Below are 22,708 nucleotides of genomic sequence, written 5' to 3' on the forward strand. Positions count from 1 at the left end.
GAAAAATGTGCAAAATTGCAAGTAGCAAAAATAGCTTGAACATTTCACGAGAAATGTGTCAGCGCAGCTCTAGCATTTTTAAACAAGATAAAAGTTAGAGAAACTCTATGAAGCATAATATGTTATCGATAAAATTCCTATCAGCTATAGCTGATGGTTTTTAACTATTTTCAAATATGCAACTCGATCAAGTTACAGCTGTAGTTGAAACCGAAGTAATAATGCCAAAAATTATTTTACTTTATTCTGGAAAAAGTTCAGAAAGAGAAAAAATTGATATGCACTGTAAAAAGTTCTTAAAAATTGTCGGCCACATTTAAAATCATATTTTAGTTCAGCTGCCAAATTATATATTTTTGTCCTTTTATAGCGAAGGAAAAAATCTTGAAATGTTTAATAGTAATATTTTGAACTGTATTAAACAAATTTTTGCTAGTTGCCCTTTAAAAATGTGATTTATTTTCTAGTTTGCTCAATTAAACCGAATCATAATCACATTAAAAGTAAAAAACACAACAAATGGCGAAAGTTTGTACGCATCAACGAGCATGAATCATTTCATCCAATCAATATTACCAATAATATTTTTATTAACACGCAATAATGCCAACAATTATTATTTATTTTACTGCTTTTTGTCTGGAAACTTGTTAAAACGATTTTTAAATCAACTCTGATAGCCCCCATGAATCCCAGATGTGCCACGTGAGCCTCATGTTTTCAACAATTATTTCAACACAAACTGCAATCAAGAAGAATTGGACCTTCTAGAATCGAGAGTAACCGCGCCCCTATCATAAGAGCCAATCAACGCGAGCCTTCCGTAGCAAGCAGCTGCTTCAGCGCGGCAAACTCAAAATTCTCAGCTTTCTCCGAAGGTCGTGATCATCGCGAGGAAAAGTTGACCCCGTATTCACGTTTGGCGAGGTGAGAGTTCTCCTTCAGGAAACACGCCTCAGCCCTCGTTGACCGAATCGAGTTCACCAGCACGAAGATGACGAGTGCATTGCTCGGGAATTGTCTGTTGTACGTGTTTTGCTTCGCCTGACAGAATTAAAATCATAATGTGCTCGCTGCGGAGGAGGTGAGGACGGTCGGACAAAATGCTACGAGAACTGGTCAAGTGGGTGCTCAACAACTACCTGAGCAACTACGTTGAGAACTTGAGCATTGACCAGCTCAGCATCGCCCTTCTGCAGGGTAATTCATTGAAGATGTCTAAAAATTGTTTTGATTAATGGCTTTTCAAAACTGTCACTGCTTCTGCGTTGGATTTGACGTGTCTTGCTTATTTTGGTTTCTGCAAGTTTCTATTTATAAGCACTGAGTCAATAAAATTTCTGGTTCATTTGACGTGTACATAAATCGCTTATCATTTTATTCTGTTAACAGCTTTGTTCGGTTTGAAATACATACGTACATTTATTAGATTTGTTAAAAATTTGATGAACCTTTATCTTGTTTACATTTTTCAGTTTGATTACAATATTACTGTCGAGTGTTGTTTTATCTCTTCGAGCTTTTTTTGAAATTTCGCGTGGAATAATAAAGTCTTGCAGTTGTCAAATAATAATAAATACAATTTGTCTTTAATACCATGATCCAAGTGTTTATCGAGTTATTTTTATTTAACATTTTAGGAGAGGTGGAATTAGAAAACGTTCCATTGCGGAAGGATGCATTCCACCACCTACGGCTGCCGGTGTGCATCACCTCGGGCCTCATCGGGACTGTCAAGTTGCAGATTCCGGTCAGGTACATCCGGACGGCGCCCTGGGTGATCATCCTTGAAAAACTCTATCTGACTGCTTCCCCCTATAAGACTGATGAGGTTAAAAAACCTTGGTGACAAAAGTGGAGTGCTAAACTATTGTTTTTTCATTGCTAGTTTGATCCAAAATTTGAGGAGCAATTAATTCAAGATGACAAGCTGCGCAGCCTGGATATGCTGGAGGCCATATGGAGGGCTGAACACCAGTCTGAAGTGTCTGGTGGTAGCTCCAGCTTCTACTCTTCCAGCTGCAGCTCATGGATGAGTTTTACGTCTGGTCTTGTCACAAATATTGTCGAAAATGTGCAGGTTTGTTTAGACAAAAAATGCTGCTCATATGCACCTTACTAATTGAGCTAAATCTCAGCTGAAGATTAAAGATGTGCACATCCGATTTGAGGATGACACATCTATTCCAGGTCAGGTTGTGGCTGCTGGATTCACCCTGAAAACCCTGACAGCAAATACATGCACATCAAACTGGACACCGGGATATGTGTCTATCGACTCATCATCTGAAGCTTTCAAACTGGTTGAGCTGACAGATGCTGCACTGTACTGGGACACAAATGCAACTATTTTTGGAAATTTGCCACCAAATCTATTCTCTGTACGTTACATACAATTATCTCCCATTTAAATATTCAAGCAAATATTTTTTAACGTTTTGGTAAAGTTTTTAATCAAGTTACCATGAATTTTACTTAATTTAACTCTTCTTAATTTCATAAAATAACAAAATCTTCAGAATTTCACACTTTTTCATTACTTAGTTATACTAATAGCCCAAATTTTGCAGGCTGCAATGCAAACTGCAATGGAAGCCTGCAAGCCGGAGAGTTTTGTATTGTCTCCTGTGAGTGCACAGGCAAGGCTAAAGAGGAACCGTTCTGAGCTGCCTCTGAAGTCACGCAACCAGCCTAGGATTGTGTGTGATCTGATGCTAGAGACAATCCAATTCTCAGTCACCGATGTACTAACAAAACTTGCCTTTCATAAACTGTTTATGTTCAATTTTCGTATTTATTCAGGTGCAATATGATCAGATGGTCGGTTGCTCCAGAGGCTTGAAGGCTATTGGCCTCCAGCGGGAGGCTTCTTTGGGACAGACAAGCTGTCCTAGGAATGACGCTCAAGCTCTCTGGCACTGGGCTTTTTGGAGGGCATTGACCTTGAGCAGGGTCAGCCAGCAGTACATAGAAACCTACACCCAGTACCTGCTTATGCCAAACAGCTTCAGTCAGGAGGCAAAAGTCTTCAAAGACACCATTGAATTGAGGCATGTTTCAGAATCAGCTTAATTGAGTTGGTAAATGATTGACTTTTCAACTCAGGTACTCTTGTGAAGCCTTACAAGAGTTGCGTGAGAAAGCCATGCAGAATGCTGCATCCAAGCTTGTGGACTACGAAACTAAAGGCTGGAGTGTGCCTGGGGCTGGAATTCTTCTGCAGTGGTTCCCCCTGTGGACAGGATGGTATGCTGCACCTGCCCTGCCAGAGCAGGTGCCAAAGTAAGCGATCTTGTTTATTTTCTCTCCATTTAAACACACATAACATTATTTTAACTGAAACAGATCAGTCGAAAATTTAAACAACCAAACAAATAATTATAAAATAGAACAAGGGAATATTAATCACTATTATTCAGATTTTAATATTAAAAAAGAGCAAAAACACATTGCATAGGTTGTAAATCAGCTGTCTATTTATTGAATGTTTATTTTCATACTTAATAATGTACATTAATTAATGTAATTAAAAGTCAATTGAAATAGAAAGTATGTGAAAGGGTGACACTTCTGGAAAATAAGTGACTAAGACCCTTCCCTGGAGAACAAAGCCAAAGTGAGCCCAGACTAGTACAAATCATAAAAGATATCACAAGAAATCACACATCAAAATCTTGTTGTCACATACGCCTTTCATAGGGAAGGAAACTGCCGCAGAGTAGTCTTTCAATATGGGTGGCATATAATCGTTCACGAAAGTCAAACATATTTTTGCTGAGGGCAGGGCGAGACAGTGCAAGGATGCAGCAGATCGTCGCCGCGCTTCACACGCCTCAGTATGATTTGTGCTATCGCGTCATAGTTGGTGTGGCACTTTGTCAAAAGCTTTGTCGCTTTCATTAATTATATAATGGGATTAAATTAATTCAACTTGCTATTTACCTTTAATATGTGTATCACGCACAAATGTTTAGATCTCCGGACGAGGCTCAAACCTTGGAGGACGAGCTACTGCATGCTTTAAGCGACTCCGTTGAGAGCAGCTCAATGCTGAAAAGGGATGCGGTTTTTGCCATCAATACACTGACCATCAAACAAGGCAGCTTCAAATTGCTCTCATCCACGAAGCCTACAAATGACACAATGGAGGAGGATGAGGGAGATTATAAAAGGTATATCAGAATATGAGGCCTTGTTTCAAAGCTTTGAATATTCTGTAAAGTGTGATAAGCTTCCCTGTGATGGACCTGGAAGTCGAGGCCTTGAAGGTGCAATTGGAGTTGCGGCCAAGGCTCAACTCTCAGTGCTTCAGTCTGAGTGTTGGTGGAATCTACCTGAAGGACTGCCTCACTAGGAATTCCCTCTATCCAATGGTCGTGGAGCCGCTGCAGAGTCGAGACAGGGCAAAGCCCAAGCAGAACCAGATTTCTTCAGAGCCGCTTTTCTCGTTATTGTACGAGTCTAAACCCTTCAGCAGCAAATTAGATTACCGGCTGCACATTGAGTCACGCAGTCTGGCAGTGGTTTACAACCCAAGTGTGGCTAAGGCCATCACAGACTTTTTCATCAGGCCACAGTCTCAGGAACCACTCTTGCATCTGGGACAGGCAGCCAGAAGGAGGTAAAATCACAGATTAAATCTAAAATTTCTGCAGAAAGTTAATTATTTTATATTACAGGTATGAACAAATGAAAAAGAAGACAAAAGAAAGGCTGATGCAAAATTGGGAGCAAATGTTGGAGGGGAACCAGCGTGGCAGACAAAAGTGGGACATCAAGCTCAATATTTCAGCACCGCAGATTATTCTTGTGGAGAATTTCACTGACAAGAGTGCAACTGTAAGCTAAAACAATTTGATAAAACTTAATGAATAATATTATTTTTACGCAATTGTAAGCTTTAAATAAATTATCTTTTAGTAATATTTATTGCTTATATTTGTCTTTTAGGTTGTGCTTGCTGACCTAGGCAAATTAAACGTGCGCAATCTTCTGGAGCAGGAAACCACCCCTAGCATTGTTGTGAGCCCCATGCGTCAAGACTCTGAGGAAGACGAATGCTTCCACACACCTTGCTCATCACCTCAAGTTGAATCTGTGATTGGGGAGACATTCAAAAGCCCAGAAGAGTCGGGCAAAGGCCAAAAGCCACATGATGTGACTGAGTCAGCGCTGCAATTGCGGATGTATGACAGGTACAGCGTTGAGCTAGGTGACATGCAGATATTGGTCGGACGCACAAGGGACAACCTCCGTCACGCACACATCAAAGGCACATCTAGTCTGCACGTTCTGGACAGATTCAACATATCCATCCAGGTGGAAAGAAGAGCACTCTACTCTAATGACCCTAACATGCCGTCAATTAAGGTTTGTAGCATTTTTTTCTTTTTAATTTGCCGAGGGTTAACTTCAAATTTAGGTGTCAGGAACACTGCCCAAGCTAGTGGTGCACGTAAATGAGCAGAAAGTGAACACACTAAGAAGCATGGTGTGCCATATGCTTGGCGAGGGGCTCCCTTCGCCATTTCGTCCGCAGGACTCTCCAATTAGACTTGGCCGAATTGACGAACAGCCCTCTCCAGATCCATTCAGAGAGGTAAGACTTTTTGCATTTTTACTATTGTAACGCACAAACTGGTCTAGGGTTTCGGTTTTATCATTAGTGCGTTACTGTTTGAACTCCTTTTTTATCTATCCATACAAACTTGCACCTATTGATGAATAAAATTGTAATTCTTTAAATAATGCTAATATTCAATTTGTAAATTTGTTCAAAGATGTCCGAAAACGCATTCTTGTGCGTATTTCGGTTTTGCGTGGATGACATGTCACTGGAGGTGCAGTCGAGAGGACGCTCAGTGGCTGAACTGCAAGTGCGGGGTGTACGGGCTGGCCTGGTTTTGCGCCCCCAGGAGACAAGCGTCTCACTTAGCATTCACAGCTTGTTATTAGTGGATGCCATGCAGACTTACGGCAACGACTTTGACCTACTGCTAGCTAGTCATCAGCGAGTGGGCATGGACAGTGTCAGTGGCAGTTTGTTTGACAGCGAGCCCACCAGTCCCACGTCGCCCGCCTCGCCAGATCCGTCAAGGGCCTCCCATCGACCCACTAGTCCCATTGCGCTCACACAAGCCTTGTCCACTCTACAGTTTCTTAGGGCAACATCCCCGAACCTTGTACATCCTGCAGAGTTGGAAGGGGAGTCATTGATTGTTATTGAGCTAGTCTGGCTCAGTCCAAATATGGAAGAGGTATGTTTTAGAAGTTTAATAATTTTATAGAACAACTTAGTTTGCCATCTGCATTAAAATTATCAGTCGAATAATTTTAAATTGATTGATTTCAATTTTTTACAGGTTGGTTCAGAAGAGAGCAAGTGTATTACAACAGTGCATTTCAACTGTCTAGATGTGATAGCAAATCAAGAGACTATCGTTGAGCTTGTTGGCTTTGTCAAAAGACTGTTCCCGGACAACCACTATGGCCCCACTGGCGCCTCCACTTTCAGTACATCTATTGATAACCTGACAAACAATACCTCGGTGGCCAAAGTGGACCTTACTTTTGACTTCCAAAGGCTTAATGTCTTGCTGCTAAGAGGTATAGTTAAGGATGGCGTTCCGCAGGCAAGAAAAATCGCTACCGCAACTCTGACTGAGGCCAAAGTGCAGGCGACAGTTGGGTCTGAATTGACGGTCAAAGGGTCGCTTGGAGGATTGCAGGTAAATAATTTATTTATCTCTTATCAGCCATAATTTGAACTTGAATCCATTTTAAGGTTCTTGACTTAACCCCAGAAGGTCAAAAGCACCAGCGAATCCTGAGCTTGGGCCACGATCCACTTGCCTCATCTAACGTAGACCACCAGGCTGAGCTGCTCCAGCGACTGAACGCTGAGCTTAGCAGCATGTACCAGCACAGCAGTAGCCCAGGTCTATTTGCGACCTCTAGCGTCGAAGAGGAAGACAAAGAGGCATTCATGTTCAGCATCTACCGAAGTCTGGAGACAGGAGGCCAAACGTCAGTCAGTATGCGCATGGCATCTGTTTGGTTTACGCACTCGCCGCGCTTCCTCCTCGAGTTGCAGTCTTGTGCCTCTGAATTCAAGCAATATGTATCTAATTTGGCGAAATCCATTCGCTCCGCGGCCGCAGAAGTGGCTATGGGCCTCATGCACGTCCACGCCCGAGTGGACGCGCTTTCCGAACGAGGCAGCCGTCTATCTCTGTCCACTCTTGAGATGTCCCCCCAGCACAAGCGTCGCAGGAGCATGTCCCAGTCACTTGAGTTCCTGGAGAATAAATTCAACACGCCCTTCACGCCTGAAGAGGATCCTGCTGAACAGGACTTTCTCCTGGACACAAAGTTGGATATTGTTCTTGAGTCTCCAGTCATCGTATTGCCCCGCTCATCTTCATCTGGAGATGTTCTAGTGGCTCACCTTGGTAAAATCACTTTGATCGACGAGAATGAAGCAGAGGACGATGAAAGTCCTAATTCAGACAATGCCGGACACTACTGCTGGGGCATTGTCCGGCGCAGAGCCAAGTACAAATTGGAGATCAGAGATATGAATCTTGCCTCTCTCAATATAGATAATAGAAGGTGAAAAATCTTTCACTCCAAAGTTCATTTTTTAATATTTTAATATAACTATTAACAATATATTTCTTTGCAGGCGAGTTCCTGAGTATCCTGGTGAATCAGTTTTACAAAGAGCGGATGTTTTGTACTCTTGTAAAGAAGGCGCTGTCCCTATTCTTCACAATACTGTGATTAAGTTAGTCATTGATCTTGAAAGAGGCCGCAGTGTGATGAAGCCTACCGAAAGTCTCCCATCATTGTTAATGGACCAGAGTATGGACTTCCTTGACGTAGACAGCGAAGACACTTTTCAGGTTAGCTACTTAAATTTATTGGGGAAAATTAGTTGGATAATTCTACTGAAAGTTAAAACGTGCATGTTCCGCGTGGAAAACTAGTAAATAAGTGGAACATGCGATTCCAGCGTATAAATTGAGAGGCCAAAATTGAGAGCACACTCTGCAAAAAAAAACAAATAATATTAAAATAAATAAAAAAATCTAAAAATGTGGTTAATGTTTATATAGGTATTATTGAGTTTGAATAGATCTATTTTACTTTCAAATAATGATTGAATTAATGATTTCTCGTTGTTTTACATAGTAGCAGTGATGCGTATTTTGTAGAGCAGAATTTTTAATTTATTTAATTTATTTTTTAATCTCGCATTTTATTAGGTTCGCGGCATGGTTGTCCAAGATTTGAAGCTCTCCCTGTCTCGGTCTCAATATGAACAGCTTCTGGACAGTCTCAATCAACTTACCGTGACCGAAACAGATCCAACAAAGGCGCAGGAAAAATCCTCAACGGACTCGTTCTTAGTGTTGGACCCAACTTTGAAGTCTCGCTTTATAAACTCGCAGCCAGCCTGCACTCCAATGGACCTAAAGAGCAACCGCAATAAAGTGATCGTGAGAGTGTTCTTTGAGTTGCCTGCGCTGAGCGTGACCCTGAGAGGCCACTACCGAGGTGATGAGCGTGACATGGTTGACATCAGCTTCCACGACTTCAGGGTGCACTACCTGAAAACCGACCCATTTGAAACAACCATTAAGATGTCCCTGAAAGCCTTGCTTGTGGAAGATCTGCTGCAGCCGAAAGAATCGCCTCATCGTATGCTAGTTGTGTCTCAGTTTGTGCCTCAGGAAGAAGCTCCTGAACCCAGAAAGACCGCCATGCATGTTTCTCGCTCCTGCCCTGACCTGAATTCAACTCCACTTGAAATGCTTGGTGCCACGAAAGGCTCTCTGCCAGACCTGCTGGAAACCAGCATCCTCTATGGAGCTGGCCCAAAAGGGGCGCCTCCAAGTGCGAGCAACATCACGGAACAGAGGTGCCCTTGCACTCCGCCACCCTCACCACGGAGGAACGTATCTTCGCCGTTTGGTGCGGTGGCCATGAAAGACAATCTTGTGCATGTGGACGTCCAGATCATCGATCCCAAGTGTCCAGAATTTTTCACCAAGCACAAGAGTGTCCAGAGATATCTTGATATCAACTTTAATTGTTTGGATCTTGTGGTCAACATTGAATCATGGGTAAAATATAAATGATTATACTTTTTCTCTTAATTTAATATTTGTAACATATCCAGGTTGTCATCCTCGACTTTTTTGGGCTTGGTCCTGACACTGAGAGTGCGTCTGAAAAGAAGATGCAGTTGCAAACCCCAGCCAAGAGACTTGAAAAACGCAATGAGGAAAGCTGCAATTCTCAAACCGACGTCAAAGTCAGGTCTTTGACCTTGGTGCTGATCAAGACTTCTGGTAGTGAATTAGCCAGGGCAAACGCGTCTCACCTGACAGCACACACAGAGCGAAGAGGATCTGAGAGCACCACGACTGGAAAACTTGGAAAATTGTCTCTTCTAGACGTTAGTAGCCATGGCAGATTGTACAAGTAAGCTTTAAATACTCAAAATCAAATTTATTTTAGTTTGACTGAAATGAGTCCAATAATAATAGTTACACTAAAAAAATTTCTTCAGAGAGCGATTTATCACATCAGGAGGAGAAGCTTTGGACTTCAGCATCTTGAACTACAGCAAGCCAGATGTGATGCTGAATCGAGAGTGCGACACTCAAGTCCGTCTGCGCATGAGTTCCGTGTTTTACGTGCACACGCAGCGCTTCATCGAAGAGCTCAAAATCATGATAAACCACTTTAGCCTGCTGCAGAATTTGATGTCCAGGCTCCGTGAAGCAGCCGCGGGCATGACAGATGAAGAGCAGTCCACAAGAGGAAGAAGAATTCTCTGGGACATTCAGGCAGATTCTCCAGTCATCTTGATCCCCCTGAGTTCCAAGTGAGTACTGTTAACATTCTGCCAATTCAGTTTATTTCTCCACATGAGTCATTATAATTTTAATATTTGACTATCTTACAATCAATAAGCATGGAAAATAAACAAACTTAATATTTCTCTCATAATTTCAGGTCAAACAAAGTTCTAGTCGCGGATCTTGGCAAGCTGACTGTTTCCAACAAATTCACCTTCCATCTTCAGCCAGATGCTGAAAACTGCCTCTTGGACGTGATGGACATTAACCTGATCAACATGGATATCTTCTCCAGCCACCGTCTTGCTTCCTACAGCGACTCAAATGCTGCCAACTCAGTCAAATTCCGCATTGGTAATACCTGCGTGGAGAAAGTTGGTGCCTCATTTCTCACTGAGAAGAAGTGCCAGCTGCAGCTGCGAGTGGAGCGAAACCTGGACTCGATGACCGCACACCCAGTGCCCGATATCAGCATACAAGGCACATTGTCTGCCGTGCATGCGGTCATCGGCTTAGAGCAGTACCAACTCGTCAAAGGTCTGCTGATGTACAACATCGGCGAAAATCTAGACGACCTTGACTACCTTTTAACTCCCACGCCGTGCATCAAGTTCACGACCGCCAGCAGTATGGAAGACCTGGTCTGGGTGTGCACCTGTTTGAAACTGGACTTGGTGGACGTGCACGTTGTACTGCAGCAGCCGGAGCCGCTCGCGCTGATCAACTTCATTAAATGCCGCCTTGTCGTTGAAAGTCGCTCAGATGGAGCCAGAGATATTGATTTGGTGTCCAAGGAGATCCTTCTCAGTGACAAAAGGTTCTGCACTGAGCCAGTGAACAAGAGACCTAACATTTTCAACAACATTCTTCTCCCTGTTGACGCTGCTCGAAGATCTAGTCAGGTACTGATACAAAAAAAATATATTTAAAAAATTGGCTCTTATGCTAGAGTCTCTATTTTAACCATCTCAATCTAACTAGGAAATGAAAATTCTCCTAAACAACATTGATATTGTAAACCATCTCCTTTATTATTATTGCTTATCTCCTTTATTAACCTCAAAGATTTTGGTTAATTGAATATTTTTCTGCAGGTTCAGGCTGAAATCCACCACAGGCGGATGCCTAGTGATGGTGCCAAGTTCACCATTTTGCTGAATAACATGCGGCTTATGCTAATCCTTGATTGGTGGGAATTGGTCAGAGATTTCATCAGCACAAATCCGGATATAGAATTCGTCGATCCAGCTAAATTGTCCACCCCTTCGCACCAAACGCCACAAACACCAGACCAAGAAGAGCCATTTGAGCTAACCTTGAACATTACTGATTCTGAGGTGGTGCTAGTCGAAGATTGTTCACAATGGGAAACAAACGCTCTAATTCTCAAAGTGAGTTAAGTGTTGGATCACTCACGAAATTGTTAGTTTTTAGTGGGTTCTCTTTCCCTTGGGATTTTAATTATTAAATTTAGAGCAGGAAATTAAGTAAAAAATCATTTCAGAGCACAACTGTTGTGTCATACCGTCCAACATCAAAAGAGCGGCCGCTAACCTGCAACCTGAACCGCTGTGAGCTATTGTACTGTTTGCTAGGCAATGAGGAGGAATCCGCTGTGTCCATAATTGACCCTGTGACCGTGAACCTAGACATTGTACAATCTGAAGAAGGCGTCAAGGTGCTTGATGTCACCCTTCAGAATCTGAGCCTTCGTCTTTCCTACCATGACGCCCAGATGTTTTCTCAGCTGTTGAGCAGCATTAGTGGTCATGACCGTTCTAAACAGGTAGATGGCCCTAAAAACGTGCTGCAGAACATCAAAAAGCTGCGAGCGCTTGGATTTTCGGCAGAAGATTGCGCCAGCGCCCTAGACCAATGTGGGGGCAAACTTGACGACGCTGCCTTGTGGCTCACTCAACACGCTAAACACTCACACATGAGTAAGTATTTAAGCTCATTATTATTTTGCTGTTCGCGAGTGTAAGTGGCAAAATGTCAACATTAAAATCATTAAATGAATTTGTACACTCCTATAACAATTATAAATAAATATTTAATTATATTTATACTATTGTAGCTAAGTGCAGGGGAACTGATCTAGATTATTTTGCAGCGTCTCATCACATTCAAGGTGGTGATGGAATCCTGAGTTTCAAGCAAATGGAACTGAAAACACATCTTCTGAGCATCTGCATCATTGACGATTGCAGGGACGCTGATGTACCATTGCTAGAAATAAGTTTAGCTCAGCTGAGCCTTAAGCAGCTGCTAGGCACTAATAGGCTTGTTGATAACGGCCAGATGGAATGCCACCTGACCATCGACTACTATAACAGACTTCTCTCAGGTACTGTATGCCGCATTCTTCTTGAATGTAGTTAATGGTCTTTTGTCAGGTTGGGAGCCTCTGGTGGAGCCATGGAGGACCAAATTTACGTGGGAATGGCAAGAGCTCATGCCTGTGCCGTATTTCAGGCTTCACGTTGACGCTGATGACACTCTTTCGTTTAATTTGACCGATTCCTTCATTTCCCTGTTCCACATAGTAAAAGAGACTTGGACAGAAGATTATATCCTGAGCACAGTGCAGAACAAGAATTTGTCGCAGAACTACCGTAGAAGATCGCCTTTTGTTCCATACCAGCTCTTAAACGACACTGGGTCGGACCTTTGGTTCACCACCAATGTAAAAATGGCCGACACTTATGACCCACTTAAGAATGAACATCCTCAAACCAATGAGGGGTGGACATTAGTCAAAGCTGGACAAACAGTGAGTTTTTATCTGCACTTTCAGTAAATTTCCTTCCTTCTCTTTTCCCAACTGCTCTGCAGTTTCTGCAACTATAAAACAGTAACTTTGAATTTAAAAATTAAAAAATCTCTTGGTTTTTATGACATGCAATAAAATTTATTCACAGATGCCATTTGATTTTGAGCACCAAGCCAAAAAGTTTCGTCACCGCAATTCGCACACCCTAAAATTGCATCAGGTGCGTGTCCGTGTTGCTGGCTGGAGAGCAGTCCACCCTGTTTCAGTTGACAGAGTTGGTGTTTATTTCCGCCACGCCCAACCCGACTTAGACGACACCAGCTTTGGAGTCCTCCCGTCATCCAGGGTCGTCTTCCAGGTGACCCTTGAAGGGTGTGCCCGCAAGTTAGTTACAGTCAGGTCCGCCCTGTTGATATGCAACCAGCTGCCCATGGCAGTACAGCTCTGCACGGAGCAAAAAAGCAGCTACAGAGAAATTGAGCCAGGGGCAACCCTGGCAGTTCCCATGACCCTGGTGCACTCGACTCTGAAAATCAGACCAAAAATCGACAGCAGCTACGATCTCTTTGAGGTCAGTGCTTCTCTTCAGTGGAGTCACGTTGCCGAGCCGGGCAGTGTGCAAGAGGAGTCTTATGTCTGCAGAAGCACAAGGTCGCACCACGCGGACGACGGATACAGGTTCACCCTGGCTGTGCAGAGGGAACTTTATCCTACCGAGAAGCTTTACCCTCAGTGGACCAAGCACCGCAATCTCACCTACATGTACCCGCAGCCCGCGCACACACTCACACTGCTCAGTCCAATTGTGGTATGTAATCTTTGCTTTTGTATTCAGAACTGTTTCAAAGATTTAAAATGCAGGTTCACAACCTCCTTCCTTTGGAGTTGGAGTGCATAGTCCGTTCATCAACCAATCTGAAACTAAGCATCGGCCCAGGCACATCTGCATCCTTGAATTACGTAGACATTTCTGAGTCGCAAACCTTGCACTTCCTTATGGACAATTTCACCTCATCTGGGCAGCTAGAACTACTGCCTTACGGAGGGAACTCCAGACAGAATAACATCTTCCTCACAGATATCCATTCTCGGGTATGTACTTCACACGCTTCATTCTAATTTTAAATTAATCTACGCAATTACAATGTGAACAATGAGTTACAAACAAAACCTGTTTTATCTCCATATAAATGGGAAATGCTGAGAAAATGTTCTAATTTTCTGCCTTAGGTTTTAGTTTTGAACGTCACGGTGCGCGTGGCCCCTGGCAGAGGCTGTCAGGTGAGCATCAGTGCCCCATACTGGCTGATCAACCGCACCGGTCTGCCAGTGGTGCTGAAGCAGGAGGGTGCCTCATTGGAGGCAGCTGGCCAAGGTCAGGAACACGAGATGGCGCGCATGGTGGCGCCGCTGATCTTTTCCCTGGCTGATCCTGAGCAGGGCGCCGGCTACGTCGTGCGCCTTGGCAACGGTTACAAGGCCAATAGCCGGCCCGACTGGTCCAAGCCGCTGCTGCCGCGCAGGGACGTTCAGCTGATCCAACTGCGTCTTGGCCTCAGCGATCGGCCTGACGAGATCTTCGAGCTGGGCGTGAGCACCAAACCTGGGAGGGGCCGCTATAGGAGGACCACCATGGTTCACCTGGCACCCAGATATCTGTTGCACAACAAGTCAAGCCGTGAACTCGAGTTCGCCCAGAGCTACTTTGCTACCACGTTCACTGACCTGTACGCAAACGCTTCCTATGTCAGGATTGTGCCAGGATGCTGTATTCCTTTCCACTGGCCAAAGCTGGAGAAAGAGCACAGGCTGTGCGTTCGCATGCCAGAAGGTGAGTTTTTTCGCTGCTATTTTATTTATTAGACTTGTAATAGTTTTTAAATATTGTCTTTATTGATTCTTCTTCAAAATGCCGAATTACCTATTTTCAGCTTAAAATTAACCTTCAACACTGGTTTTTTAAATAATGTCAAGTTATATTTTTTACTGTCATACCTGCCTAAAAACTAAAGGGATCGGTCAGTCACTATAAATTAACAAATGGTTTAATTTTAGTTCTAGAGTGTTGCTGGTCTGGTTCATTTTTCATCAACAAAACAGCACTCTTCCACTTGAACATCCGTGATCGTTCTGGATGCATGAATTTCCTCAGCGTCGAGGTCACTGAGCAAGAAGCATCGTTTGTTATTGTTTTTTCTGACGTCTCAATGCCTTCACCAGTTCGAGTCGACAACTTTTCACAAGTTCCAGTCCACATCTATCAAGTACGTAGGGAATAATTATATCAGACTTCCAAGTCAGCATTTTCTTTCAAAATTTTAATATGCATGTTATTTTTTGTTCCTTGACTGCGTTAATGCGTCCCATATCTGATCATTAATAGAAATAAATTAACTTTTGCACGATAGTAATATAAATCATTGTTTTCGAAATTAAAGGGTGGAGCCAAGGTGCAGCAAACAGTGGTGCGTCCACACTGCTGCTTGCCCTACACCTGGGATGAGCCCCTTATGCCGCATAACCTAACGTGCATCGCTCCTGGTGGAAATGAGTTCTCCTTTGATTTGAATATGCTCGACATGCGTGGAGAGCTGACTTACGACAACTTCATCTACATCGCCATGACGTGGACTTTTCCACCTGAGAGTGGAGACGCGTGCAATTCGCGTATCGAGATGCAGTGCCAACAGTTGGTGCTTGACGTACCTGAGGGAAACAGAGTCGTCTTGAGGAAGAAGGAGCACGGCTGCCGCTCGCAACTCTGGCGGCTCACTGTCGACGGACACCTACAGCATGAGGGCAGTGGGCCCCCAAGGGACCCTAGAAAGCCTGACGACCCTTACCACCAGTCATTGGTGAGTACAGAGTTTAGTATCTGAAGGTGTTTCCAATATACTGGGAATTTTGTATTTATGAACGAAAATTCACAAAAAAATGAACATAATTCATTACTGAAAATTCATTTTTCGGCACTTGTGGTTCTTTCTATAGAAATAAAGGCGACTAAATCAATTTTGATTAAAAATCATTCGGCTGAACTGTAACTTGTTTTCTTTTAATAATTTAATTTATAGATTCAATTCTTGTTCACATCATTGTGTTAAATTTTATTTTAAACTGGTTTTCAGGTTTTGGACATAGCCGGTCCAGCTCCACAGCCCTTGCAATACGTGCCTCTAGTTATCAGAAGACCAGAGCCAAGGAGACAGTCAACACAAACCTGGCGATTCACTGATGACGGGAGATTGAGGTGTGCGCACAACAGCATGTGCGTTCAGGCTAAGGATGGCTTCTTTGGCCTAAGAAGAGGTCAGTTTTTTTCCTACATTTTGTTTTTTGCTTTTAAACTCTATCTATCCTTTTGTATGGAACATTGGCACAGTTTGCATTTTGCAAGTTTCACTTTTTTACATGTAAATTTTTATGTGATATACACGGTTATGGTGGATTTGATTGGCGCTTCTTTCAGGCGATGGTCTTGATGCTGCTGGCTCCTGGCAAATGTGTATGTAACACCACCTTGTTCGTGTGTGTTCAACCCTCTGCCCCAGTAGCATCTTTTCTGATTTCTTTAATTCGCTTTTAATACACTTGCAAAGATCTTTCTTGTAACTGTGTCTATGTCAAACTATTAACACTATAGCAGCCTCACAAATCTTTAATTACAGGGAGTGAAGTTGTGCTTGGACCGCCTCAGCCTATCTGTCACCAAAAGACAGAGGACGGTGTCCCTGTGGAGCAAGCTTTGGGTCCTCAAAAATTGAGGCCAGGATCGGGAATTTTGTCGCTCAGGGTGTACGCAGATGGGCCGACAAGGGTGCTCGAAATTGCGGATAAGAAACTGCGAGTAAGTTTTACATTGTGATTAAAAGAAATAAGCAGCACATTAAAATTAAAAAAATAATAATAATAAATTTTGTTGCAGAGGATCTTCTCAATTCCAAAGCAACGAGACTGGAGTCCAGTAGTTTTCACCCGTTGGGGCAGTCCCGCAATGCAAGAGAGTCAAACTGAGTCAAGGGAGACAAAGGAAAATCCGGGCACAGGCTTTTGCCTGCAAGTGCGTCTGACTGGAGGCCTTGGCATCAGCCTGATTGACACAAGCCAGCGTGAGGAGCTGGCATATTGCTTGCTCGAGTGCCTCAGCGTGCGGATTAGCACGCAGCAAAATGTTCAAAGATTGGAGGCCTCTGTGCTCAACATCCAAGTCGACAACCAGATGCTCGAGGCGCAGTGCCCTGTGGTTGTCTTTGTGCCAAGCTTTGAGAGGACTGAGGACATCTCCGCCTGCATCCCTGTCATTGAAGTCACAGCGGAAAGGGTCGTTTCAAGCAACCATAACATTGACACAATTAAGGTGTGTTGCTCTTTTGGTTATTTGAATTGAAATGAATTTTTGTTGTCGATAGAACGCGGCGGTGATAATCCGCAACTTGAATCTGACTATTGAGGAAGAACAGCTGCTGCTTATCTTGTCCCTGTTCGGGCTTGGCGTGCCTGAAGTGGAACCAATCTCGACCGCAATGGCTGCTGGAGCTGAGGGCGGCGATTTAGAAGCTCAGAGAGGGCTCACTGCACTCGCGGAACAGAGAATGGCCGCTCAAAGATACTTTTTCTCTAAGTTCTTTGTTGCCTTCACAAATGTGCGTTATTCTCTTTTAACTTTATGCTTTTCTAAAAACGTTGATTCTCTTAGATTCGTTTAAGTGCAGTTACTACAAACAACATACCGCCAAGGCTTAAACCTATCAAAAGAAGACTAGGCCTCACTCTGATCAAATTCGAAGACGCTGGAGTCGAGCTGTCGCCTTTCCACATTGAACATGAGCTACTAAGCCAGCCAGCTTTGCTGGAACAACTCACCAAGCATTTCCAAGCTGTAATGACTGTTTTAATTTCAATTTGTGTCCATAATTTTAAATTGTTCCGCACTGGAAAATATTATCAGGCTCTTAGAGGTCAGCTGCCGATTATCCTCTTCTCATCGGACATCCTCGGCGGCGCCACTGGTCTTGTTTCTAACGTGACTGAGGGTGTTGTTGGCCTCATTTGTGACCCGGGTGTCAAGAGCGTTGGTGGACTTGTTAAAAACGTCACTCATGGAATATCCAGCTCAACTGCCAAAGTCACTGGTAATCAATTTTTCGTTCAAGTCTTGTGCATTTAAATTGGTTGATGTAAATGACTAAAAAATTTATAAGCATAATAAACATAATCAATTAATTTTTCAATTTAGGCTCTTTGAGTGATGGCGTGAGTTGGGTGGCACTGGATGAGTACCACGAAGAATGCAGGCAGCGCATCCGCAGGCGAATGCCAGCGCAAACAAACTCATGGGAACATGTGAAGGTGGGCGTCCGCAGTCTGGCCTTTGGCATCCTCGGTGGCGCCACCAGTATATTCACGCAGGCTTATGAGGGCGCCGCCTCTGAAGGAACTTCAGTGAGACCCAAGCCATCATGTAAATCGAATCATGCTAACTTTTTTGCACTAGGGCCTGATTTACGGACTTGGCAGAGGGCTAGTTGGAACCGTGACCAAGCCTGTGATGGGCTCGTTGGATTTTGTCAGCGATATTGCCAGTGCAGTCAGCACCTCAAGCAGAAGGTATTTAAATTTTATATCTTGATTAGATAGAGCATAAAAAACTTGCAATGAGAGTGGACGTTCTAGCTGCATGCACCATGTTTAGTAGAATAATAATTGATAATATGTCTCCATTAGACGCTGCCAAATTATGTTAAATGATTTAAAGTGTTTGACCCCATAAATTATTTAAATTCAAATCAGCTTTAAATTAATCCATTGTCTATTTATCTTATTGATTGAATGCAAATCTATATGATAGAAATTGAAAATTACGCGCATATTTCACTTCTATAATTATTGACTATGTTTATGAGTAATTTAAATAAATTGTTGAAAAATAAAGCATAGAGTTATAAAAATTATGAAGGACGAAATTTAAAATTTTACAAAATTTCAGCTCAAACCATTACCAACCAAGCCGGTGCCGGCTTCCTAGGTGCATCGTGGGCCCTGGAGGTCTTCTACCAATCTACTCGTACAAACAAAGTGAGGGTCAGCAGTTCCTCCACCAGATCAACAACAATCTCTTTTCTGAGATGTAAGATTTCTTGGTTTTTACTTTTATGAACGTGACTGCAGTGTCAAAATTACAGTTTCATGGCGTATGAACTGCTAAGATCTGGAACTGAGGACCTCCGCGTGATTGTTTCAAGTGAGGCTGTCCGCGTTTTCACCACCAGCACCACTGGCTCGTGTGCCATAGTTGTCAAGGTTCATTTAGGGTAATTTATTTGAGTTGTTTTTTCGGCCTCTTTATCTAATCTTAAATCGTGTCACTCTAGGGAGCTGCAAAACTGTCGACCTATTCAGGAGGAGGATCCCAATTGTCCAGGCCGAATGCTTCAATACGTCGAGTTGGCTGAGCAGGTTGAGAACAAAGGCAGCTTCAGCCGCGATTTGGAGGAGGAGGAGCCGCAAATAAGGAGACCAAGGGTCAGATGCGATACTGAAGAGACGGCTAAATGGGTACTAATACAAAATCATTTAGACAATTTTTATCTCAAATTTTGCCTCAGCCCAGCGCCAATAATGTCTAGAATCAAACCTGTAAAATTAGTACTCAAGTAATACTCTTAAACTCTTTGTGACATTTTTTGTATCTATTTCCCTGCGGCAAATTGAAAATAAATCGATTTTGATTTTCCCACAGGTGTGTCAACAAATAATTTTTTCCAAAGGAATGTATGAAGAGAAAATTCGCACATTGGCTGCATTGCCAGACTTGGATGACTGAAGTACTTAATGAACTATCGCTTGAAGTCAATTCGGACCAAAGAAAAATGGATTTCAATCATCTCTATTGTTTTTAAACTACTGTTATTGTTGTAACTACTACTCAGGAGTTGAATAGTAGACCAGTCCCAGGTAATGTTATTTTTTAATTAGTTGTTAGCATTCCTCAGTAGATCCGAAGAGTCGGGAAATTTTGAGGTAGAATAAAATACATTTTTGAGAAATTGGTTGCCGAATGGCTGTGTTGATAAGTTGAGATTTGCAAAAAGCATTACTAGTAGCCTTATTAATCTCTGTGACTTGTGTATAGTGATTAATTGACACAATAAAAAGTTAACTATTTTTCAATTCTTCAGTTTTATTTTTACATTTTTGATCTCAGATTTTGGAAACTCATCATTTTAGGTGGTTACTAAGATCTTCAATTTAAAAATAAATTAGCATTACAATCAGCAAATACTAAGCAATTTTCAAATAGAAAATGGGATAGCGTGCACTGAATTTTGGTGAATCTTGAGGTACCCTAGAGTATTAAAAGTTTGTGTAACGTCAGTCAAAAATTCTGACCAAAGTTACAAGCAAAAGCACAAAACTTATTGTGGGTACAATCATTTGAATGTTAATTAAACTGATACAGACATTTGTTTCTTGATAGATGCCAATGAAGGCAGAAGCACACAAGGTTGTCAGAATTGTCAAGAATAATTAAATGCAGCTTCCTCAGTATGAAGTGAGCTGTTTATTTTTACATATTTGTACAGAAAAGTCCAGCTCTACTAGTTTTGGCAACTGACGTCAGCCTTAAAATGAGTTTCAATTAGTAGAGTTTGTCACATTTTTTTCTGAGGATATATGGAAAAAAACAGCTAACTAACTCTAAGGTAGCTGCATTTGATTCTACTGATAACAGACGTTAGTGTTAATTCGTTTCATTGATTACGCTTCAGTATGTACAGTGGCGTTGTCTTTTGTCAAAACAACTAACAAGTTAATGCAGGGATTGTGAACAAACAATAAACAGTGCCCGATCAGAGATTCAATCATCTGGGTTCTGGGATAGCAGGAAATTAGCTGCCAAGTTTTCATTTTTCTCACAGGCAAAGTAGGCTTGCACCACCAAATGCTCAGGAAATCCCAGATCCTTTAGCTGCAGACCAAATTAAGTTACAATTTCGTTCAAATTATATAATTCATTATGCTGATTTACCCTGTCAATGGCCAGTTTATCCTGTGGGGAAATTTGAATTGTTTGTGTTGGGACACCTTCACCATCGTCCTCGGCCAAAGCTGCCGCCGCTGCCGTGGCGTGTCTCGGCGTTGCATCTCCTACAAAGACAAAACAGTTAGAGTGACAATATATAAAATTACAAAACTTTTTGAGTGAGACTAGAATTTTTACTTTGCTATTTTAGATTCCCTTGGAATGTTGAAATAAAGATTTTTTACGTCACTTCAATCAGTAAGTCAAAAATACTTTTTAGTGCCCAACTTCATGTTGGTTTTAACACATAGATTGGCCAAGCATAAACTGACTTGAATTTTTTGCTCTTGTTTATCTCTAATGTGATAGTGATTTTTCAAGAGGGCTAGCAAAAGTTATCTGAATTTGGAACAATTTTTAACAAGACATAGAGGAACAAAATCTGTTTTCAATTGAGTTCTCATATAAGTTAAATAAATTAAATTTTTTGTGTCCATGAAAATATTAGTCAAGAATATATTTTCATATTTGGAATCTTTAAACTGTTTTCAAGTGCAGAGCTACCGCCTCTGGAACAATCTTCCGACGAATTTGTGTCTCAACGGAAACCAAAGTGCATTCAAGGAATTTTTAAAAGAACAGTACCTCAAGAAATATTGAATCACCTCTCTTTTATACAATTATGTTCAAACTGATATTATTTTGTCTGGATATGGCAATGTATGGGGCAAAATAGCCCTGCAGAACCATAATAAAGATTACTTTGAAACTAAATAAAAATATCAAGTGAATAGTATGTTCCGTACCTGCTGCTGGCTCATTCATCATGCGGACAAAGGCCTCCTGGTTTTCAGTGATCATCTGCAGCAGGGCAGGGTTATTCTGTCCTATCTGCTGCAAAACTGCGTTCAGCAGCTGCGGATCCTGCTGCACAACCTGACGCATTTGCTGGAATTGCGGCTGCGTGCGAAGGAAAGCCAGAGGGTCCTCTCGGCCTGAATATGAGTATTTTATCAGGCAACCTTAAAATTGTGATAACAACATACCTTCAGGTTGCTCCCTTTCTAGTCCGCCCACGTCGATTGCCCTTTCCTCGACGGGGTCGTCCAGGTTCAGGTTGGGTATGCCCGAGATGAGGTATTCAACAGCCCTGTCAGGGTTGTTGAAGGAGGCTCTAAGGGCTACCCGGACTTCACTCTCAGGGTAGCCCATGTCTACTATGTTGCGCACCATCACCTGAAACTCGTCCGGAGGCAAAATAACCGAGTCTCCAGCTGCTGCACCCGATCCGCCTTCAGCTTGTGCAGTCCTTTCTTCAGCCCTGTATTTAAGACTTAATTTTGGTTTTAAAAGGAACTATGGGTGTCAAACCTTATGGGATTTGATTCAGGGGCACTGGGCTGCTCTTCCTCTGTACTTATTTCCCTAGGGTCAGATGGAGTTACGTCTAGAGGCGCCTCTTTAGGCTTTGTCACTAGGCACACGATAAATTTCTTTTCGTCGATGTTCAGAGAACTAATCAAGCTCGGGTCCTCCAAAATTTTACCTAAGTTTTTCAAAATAAAATCCATTATCCTTCAGAATTCATTTGAAAATTACGGCCAACCTGAGTAGATCAGTTTTTGCATGGTAGCATTGTACTGATGAGCACCCTTTTCCTTTTCGATTTTCTCCTTCAGTTGCTTGACCTGCGAAACGCATCGCAAAATTTAGGCAAATGAATTGAAATTTTGATGAATCATGTAGATTGAGTGCGCATTTCACTGTTACGCACCGTGCTGGTGGCCGCAATTTCGATTTGGAACGTCTCCTGCTGCAGGTTCTTGACGGTCACCTTCATTTTCGACACTTTATCGGCCGAGTTTCCCAAACTTAGGCCACCGACCGGTGGAATTCAGCTCCTCAGGAGAGCAGAGTCCGTGCGAGGTAAACACGCACTTTAAAATGCCAAAGTCAGCTGGTTGTGGCAGTGTGGATGCCTTTTAAAAATGGCGCTGTTGTGTTTGCAAGATCACGCCCCTACGATCCATGCGGTATGCACAT

The 22,708-nt window shown here is 42.6% G+C and overlaps 2 protein-coding genes across 3 annotated transcripts; one reads left to right on the plus strand and one right to left on the minus strand.

The window, feature by feature from the left end:
- Nucleotides 1-832: 832 nt before the first annotated feature.
- Vps13D (vacuolar protein sorting 13D) lies at nt 833-19,812 on the plus strand. 2 transcript variants are annotated; one of them, XM_065495261.1, is made up of 42 exons: nt 833-1,200; nt 1,641-1,831; nt 1,889-2,080; nt 2,139-2,381; nt 2,571-2,744; nt 2,803-3,050; nt 3,106-3,282; nt 3,975-4,172; nt 4,223-4,621; nt 4,680-4,839; nt 4,951-5,370; nt 5,423-5,599; nt 5,781-6,257; nt 6,363-6,728; nt 6,785-7,611; nt 7,685-7,904; nt 8,268-9,128; nt 9,185-9,489; nt 9,578-9,895; nt 10,027-10,771; nt 10,964-11,260; nt 11,374-11,809; nt 11,983-12,216; nt 12,266-12,642; nt 12,791-13,450; nt 13,504-13,734; nt 13,873-14,473; nt 14,698-14,906; nt 15,081-15,497; nt 15,771-15,951; nt 16,112-16,147; nt 16,311-16,489; nt 16,568-16,999; nt 17,052-17,285; nt 17,339-17,521; nt 17,591-17,774; nt 17,879-18,084; nt 18,137-18,249; nt 18,629-18,769; nt 18,825-18,953; nt 19,014-19,197; nt 19,382-19,812. In XM_065495261.1, the coding sequence occupies exons 1-42, from the start codon at nt 1,104-1,106 to the stop codon at nt 19,463-19,465; spliced, it is 12,543 nt and encodes a 4,180-aa protein (XP_065351333.1). In that variant the 5' UTR covers nt 833-1,103; the 3' UTR covers nt 19,466-19,812. The 2 variants fall into 2 exon arrangements, with proteins under 2 accessions (XP_065351333.1, XP_065351334.1); XM_065495262.1 differs by lacking the exon at nt 16,112-16,147.
- Nucleotides 19,798-22,645, minus strand: LOC135946845 (UV excision repair protein RAD23 homolog A-like). The gene is made up of 7 exons (XM_065495266.1): nt 22,440-22,645; nt 22,272-22,353; nt 22,037-22,211; nt 21,712-21,986; nt 21,472-21,660; nt 20,672-20,790; nt 19,798-20,611 (listed from the first exon to the last, which is right to left on the minus strand). The coding sequence occupies exons 1-7, from the start codon at nt 22,503-22,505 to the stop codon at nt 20,501-20,503; spliced, it is 1,017 nt and encodes a 338-aa protein (XP_065351338.1). The 5' UTR covers nt 22,506-22,645; the 3' UTR covers nt 19,798-20,500.
- Between the last annotated feature and the right edge of the window lie 63 nt (nt 22,646-22,708).

Source organism: Cloeon dipterum, chromosome X, assembly GCF_949628265.1.
Source record: "Cloeon dipterum chromosome X, ieCloDipt1.1, whole genome shotgun sequence".
Lineage (NCBI taxonomy): Eukaryota > Metazoa > Arthropoda > Insecta > Ephemeroptera > Baetidae > Cloeon > Cloeon dipterum.

Coding starts and splice junctions, on each gene's coding strand:
- Vps13D (XM_065495261.1), top strand. CDS start 1,104: ATGCTACGAGAACTGGTCAAGTGGGTGCTCAACAACTACCTGAGCAAC. Junction 1,832..1,888: donor CCCCCTATAAGACTGATGAG/GTTAAAAAACCT, acceptor TTTCATTGCTAG/TTTGATCCAAAATTTGAGGA. Junction 4,622..4,679: donor GGACAGGCAGCCAGAAGGAG/GTAAAATCACAG, acceptor TTTATATTACAG/GTATGAACAAATGAAAAAGA.
- LOC135946845 (XM_065495266.1), bottom strand. CDS start 22,505: ATGAAGGTGACCGTCAAGAACCTGCAGCAGGAGACGTTCCAAATCGAA. Junction 21,661..21,711: donor AGAAAGGGAGCAACCTGAAG/GTATGTTGTTAT, acceptor ACTCATATTCAG/GCCGAGAGGACCCTCTGGCT. Junction 20,612..20,671: donor ATAAACTGGCCATTGACAGG/GTAAATCAGCAT, acceptor TTTGGTCTGCAG/CTAAAGGATCTGGGATTTCC.